The sequence below is a fragment of the Triticum aestivum genome, chromosome 1B (assembly GCF_018294505.1).
Source record: "Triticum aestivum cultivar Chinese Spring chromosome 1B, IWGSC CS RefSeq v2.1, whole genome shotgun sequence".
In the NCBI taxonomy this organism is placed as follows: domain Eukaryota; kingdom Viridiplantae; phylum Streptophyta; class Magnoliopsida; order Poales; family Poaceae; genus Triticum; species Triticum aestivum.
The window spans coordinates 532,841,932-532,847,779 of NC_057795.1; the positions used below are offsets into that span (position 1 = coordinate 532,841,932).

Sequence of the window (5,848 nt, forward strand, 5' to 3'; positions counted from 1 at the left end):
GCACATCACTGGGCGACATTCGCATTGTCGAATGACACCCTCGTCTGGGTGCCCGCGAACCCCACCATCGTGGAGGTCTAGGCCATTGATCGGTCCAGGAGAACCGTGCAAACATCCTCCCGCCACTGGCGCTGGATCAACGACCAGCTCCTCAAAGTGGGATTGACCAAGTCCGAGCGCTCTTCCCTGCTCAAAGGCGAGAGGCGCGGGGCGGAGTCCACGAATGATCTTCACCGCTAGGCAGGGTAGGCTCAAGCTCTGCGCCGATCGTAGGAGGCCAAGCGACTACGCCGCGATCATGCAACAACCGATTAGGGCTGCCATGACACCTGGCGGCATTTCCGTCGCCGGAAGGACAACGACGTCGACTACTTAGACAACAACGACTACATCAAGGCGACACAAGCGACGGCAGAGGTACCGGCGGCCTCGGAGGTCATGCCTACGAGGTCACCATCCAGTACCTCACACAATTTAGGTTAGTTTTTTCTTAAGATTTCATTCAATTTAGTTGAAGATTTATTATTTTTGTCCCAGGGACCAAATTCATGCTAAACATGATAATATTTGTTAAATTTCAGACATGTCCCCGGACATTGGTGATGTCCATTTTGGTGATCCGCGTTGGACTTGCTCTAACACAGCTTTTGTTATTACAAATGGAAAAGGCAAAGCAATTCTGTAACACAGTTCAGGATAGCAGGTTTGAGACAGGACTTTCAACACCCGGGTGCCCCTACATCATGTAAGACTCCATCCAATATTTTCAGGCAGTACATCAAGCCATGTGAAATTCCAAAGACTAAATAATGAAATTTCGAACTGGTTCTTGAACAAACGAAAAGGATGTTAGCTGATCAGCTGCTCACAAGGAAATAATGTACTGGACTTCACGGATGATTGGAGCTAGAAGGTGAATGTGTGAAGCATTGAAGCAGATCCAAGACAAATAAAATTGAACAGGACAGAAGAGGATAGTCTTGCCCAGTGAGACACATGAAACTGAACAAGACCCAAAATAATAACTCTGTTTCCCAAGGATCCATGTCTGTGAGCTCAGCAATAGTCCTGTGTACCAGCTCAGCTATATTGCGAGCCACAGCAAAATTCTCAGCACAATCCACAAGCGGTAAAATCCATACTTCACTCCCCATAAGAAAACAACCGTCTTTGCAAAGACCAATTTTTTTACCTAATGTACATGACTGAGAATCTATGAAACATATATATAGCCTGTACCTGCTCACATGGGAACACAGCAAAAGCGGGACATGAGGCAAAACAACGGAATAAGGCAGTAGCATTTACGCAATGAACCGATGATGTGCGTAACTGCATGTCTAAGAAACTAGTAGCTCAAAGAGGGAAAATGACTTTTGCGGTAAAAAAAAAACTTTTTCGGTAAAGAGGGAAAAGGAGACACTGCGAAAAAAGAAGAATTTAATGTCACATTCACTATAAGTAGAAAAGAGAAGCACCTGTTATGTGTATTAAAAATGAGAGTTGTGCACCATGACCTTATTTAACATGTAGTTATGTTATGAATGCATTCGCAAAAAAAAAGGTATGAATGAACAACAACTAAGATCTGATAGTCTGATGCAAATGCATTCCCCAGAAACCCCAAATGGGTAGGTGCAACCAAAAAGTGACATCTGACCACCAGGGCATTTTTTTTTTGAAGTTCAAAAAACAGGTTTCTACGGTTTGAAAAATTCTAAATTTTTGTGTACATGCACATATAACACAGTATAACGGGCCAAAATTTCACTAATATATGTGCTTGCATGTGAGAGATAGAAAAAGAAAAATTTCATGCAAATTTAGGGCTTGTTTTTGTTGATTTTGGGCCAAAATTTTGTCTTTTTTGCGCATCATACAATACAACATATTTTTGAACGAAATTTCACAGGTACTTAGACCTCATACGTGCATATTCATGTGAAAAAAATCAAAATATTTCAAAACTTGTAAGCACTTATTTTGGGGTGGTCAAAAAAGGGGCTCCAATGCCCCCGTTGTCCAAAAGTGCACTTTATAGGTGCAACCAACAAGACAAACATATGTTGATTATTTGACGGCCTTCCCTAAAAAACAAAAAACAAGACAAACATATGCTAATATTCCTATATAGTGTTTCCTGCAAAAAAAATATATTCCTATATAGTGTCTCTTTAGCCTTTACATTAAAATAAATCTAGAAAAACAGTAGAAAGGTGCAGTTGTATTTATTATACATGCATGTTTCCTTTGTTATTACTGAATTATATTATATTATTTTGTCCTGAAACACTTGACCACCCAAAATTTGCATAGAGCTCAAATTGCAAGCCAAAATCACTCCAAGTAGGGCATCCAACTATAGGCATGAGAATGGCAACAGTGACAAATCTACTGATCAGGGCAGAAGGCACAGATTTTTCCTACAAAACTATTAAAAACAGTCCGGAATTCGACAGTGAAAGTATGCAAAACTCATGTTTGCTTTACCAGAAACCATAACATCAATGTGCAGTAACAAACTTGATTTTGTTGGCGAGAGAGAAAATCACCTTGATCTTCTTCTTGACCAAACACTTCCCGTAGATTCGTCATCTTCTCTTCTTTCCCAGATCTGCATAAGTCATGCTTATAGCTGGAGATACGAGAGGCAAAAGAGGCCACCGCTGATCCTCAACCAGGCATGTGAGCAAGCTTCTCATCTGTGAGGGTGTCATATATAGCTGGGAGGGTCATTATTAGATTACTGTGTGATCCATGCACAACAGTATGCAGCTAGCACAATTTAAACATACAAATTTCTTTAGAGAGAAATGTATAATTGTGCATACAACTTGCAGCCAATTTTTACACAAAAGGCAACTTTTCCCTGCTTAACGAAATCAGGGTTTGAACAACTAAAACATCAATAGCATGGCTATAAAAATTAGAGACGGGTTCTTAATCAGCAAGACACAACACAACTCTCCCATCACTCATCCAACTCACACTACTCTCCCATCATCCATCTAACTTGAAAACAAAACCAAAGCCAACACGAAAACAGCAAACTGAACTTCCATTGCTTGAGAGTTATGCTTCCTCATTGCCGTGTCCAGCTTCATTTGATGATTCAGCCACAACACCAGCCACCGCTAAACAAAGAAACAATTATCAGTACGATGAGAAATCACCTTACGGTCTACACTCACTACTTTTATCTGTGACACTAACTGAAATGTGTTACAATAATAAACATTTATACACAAATTACAACTAGGAGAGAACATATAAAACATAGGTAAGGTAGTACCTGGTGGATAGTAGAAGCTAACATAGGGAAAGAGGGACCATCTAACATTTGGATGTTGATACAGCTTGCTCGAGAGCTTCTTCGAGGTTTGCGACTTGAGATCAATCATGTAGGTGCCAACTTTTGAGATTACAAAAATGATGCCAGTGCCCTCGACAGAGCCACCCAACTCTGGTGGTATCGAAAAATTGCCAAGGGGAAAAAGATCAGTCTTGAGGTCGATGTCTATCCGTTGCGTCCACGACGCTACTCCATCGGGATCCACCTCCCTCACCAGACGGAGAGGCAGTAAAAGAAGAGGTGTGCGATCCCCAGCCTGCTGTCTTCCCCCACCATGAGGATAGGATTGTTGCTGGCACGCTCGACCTCTTCTTCCAGCAGAAGAATCTCCGACAGGCAAGACTTGCCCAGATCGTACTTGAGAATACTATCTTCAGTAACCTCGTCCTCCTGCTCCCGGAAAACGAGGAAATAGAGCGCGTCTCCAACCAGAACACTAGGCGAGTTATAGAAGTCGATTTCTTCCTCAAAAGGAGCAATGGCAGTTAAGGCCGGAGAGCACCAAGTACTCGTCTCCGACGAGTACGCGGACGCCGTGGCGACCCCCTCTTGTTCGTCAAGGGTGACAAAAACCACGACGAAGGGACAGTCACCGTGGCTGCAGCTGTCCGCGGCAGGCGGCACAGAGCACCGAGGCTTGCCATCTGCTCGCTCCCGACATCTCGGGGCGGCACAGCACCGTTTGGCTGCCCGTCATGGGGTCCCAGACGACGAAGATCGGCTGATTGTTATCCTTGTACGAAAGGAGGACGCGGCCGTGGCGACAATCTTTCACGGAATATTGGTGCTTGTCGTCAGGGCCGCGCGCGAGGAAATCCGTGGTGGGGAAGAACTCAGCGCGGGTTTTCGGCCAGTTGTGGAGGAAGCCGAGCATGGGAGGTGTTCGGTGGAAGTCGGCGTAGCGGCGACGGAAGCCGTGGCTGGCGACGAGGCCGCGCCATGGCTTGCAGGCGAGGGAGGCGCGGAGAAGATTACCTGGCTCGTCCGGCGGGAGGCGGGTGAGGATCTCCTCCACGAGCTCCTCCATCTCGCCCAGCTCCCGCACCAGCCTCGGCGGCATCGTCGCGTGTGCCTGCGGTGCGGCCGCCGAATAGATTTTGGAGGATTTTTTGGTGTTAGGGTTTGCAGTCGGGGGGAGGACGAGTAGCAGTGAGGTTAAATTTAGCAGGCGTCTCACAGGATCTGTGGATCTGCTGACACACTCTATATTTTCGTTTCACACTCTAGTCCTTTAACTGTAACATATTTACCGACATATATGCAACTCAGCAGTCCAACCCTGCCCCTAACATGGGATAGATGCAACGTTTTGGATAGAACGATCTTGTTAGGTAAGAGCATCTACTGCTAGACGTCTCAAGCCCATCTCAACGCCCGAACAGGCAGACCAATCACAAAAAACCATTCTAACTAGACGCCTCAAATCGGCCTCAAACGTTCGGGCTGACCAAAACCCCTCATATCCAGCTCAAATGTAGGGCGGATATGAGGCGGCCCGGGCGCGTCCGCCATGTCCGCCCGGCCCACCTCTGGCCCATCGCGACCCCACAAATCCCTATCTGGATCAAGCCCTAGTCTCACTTCACTCCGCTCCGCTCCCCTTTGCTCCAATCCGTCAACTCCAGAGTGCTGGCGCCCATGTCCATCACCATCAGCCACTCCGACGACTTTGGCGATGAAGACTGGGCGCCTTCCTTCGCCATGGTATAGGAGACGACGACGAGCTGGTCCTCCGCATCGCAGTGGAGCTCTCGCGGGTGGACACATGAGACATCTCCAGTTCAGGTGAGATGCGAACTTGTCGCCCGCGGCCATAGCACCGATGCCGGCCCTTCCCGCCCTGCGCGTGGATCTGTGAGGGAAGCTCAATCGGCACCGCCCGTCCGTTGGCCTCCTTCACCTCCGGCCGCTGCTGCGCGTGGGCAGCGGTGGGATCTAGTGCCCGCTCCGCCGGCACCGCAGATGCGCACTCCGGCATAGGAGGCGCGTGTCGCCCGCCGCTAGAGGCAGAGGGCAAGGGAGATGAGGGCAGCGTTGGAGCAGCTGCGCAATCCTCCCGCCACCGCCGCATGATGCCAGCGGTGCCCGACGACGATGAGCGTCTTCTCCAGTGGGTGTACTACCGGTCACTTACGACAGTGGAGATGGAGGTACCGCGGCTCCGGAGGATCGATGCCAAGGCGCTCCAACTCGGCATTCTGCAGTCCGAGCGGGAGGCGGAGGAGGCAGCGAGGGTGGCGAAGCTGAAGCAGAAGCAGGACCACATTGTCCGATGCTTGAAGGGGTACATCATCATCAACTCTTCCTCCTCCGATGACAGCGACGACAACGACGGTTCCGACGACGACATACCTCCTGCCGCGGGCCCATACAGCAGCGCCGGTGACCGGAAGGGCCAAGGGCCGGCGAGAAAGTGGTGAAGCTCGTCCCTCTCTCCATTTAGATAATCTAGCTCCTACTATCTAGTTAGAATTTGCCAGACGGTTGAACCGTGTG

General features: G+C 48.2%; 1 protein-coding gene across 1 annotated transcript; it reads right to left on the reverse strand.

Annotated features, from left to right (window-relative positions):
- Positions 1–2,839: 2,839 nt before the first annotated feature.
- LOC123093988 (uncharacterized) lies at positions 2,840–4,491 on the reverse strand. Its single transcript, XM_044516057.1, has 2 exons — positions 3,293–4,491; positions 2,840–3,134 (listed from the first exon to the last, which is right to left on the reverse strand). The coding sequence occupies exon 1, from the start codon at positions 4,410–4,412 to the stop codon at positions 3,942–3,944; it is 471 nt and encodes a 156-aa protein (XP_044371992.1). The 5' UTR covers positions 4,413–4,491; the 3' UTR covers positions 2,840–3,134; positions 3,293–3,941.
- Positions 4,492–5,848: the final 1,357 nt, after the last annotated feature.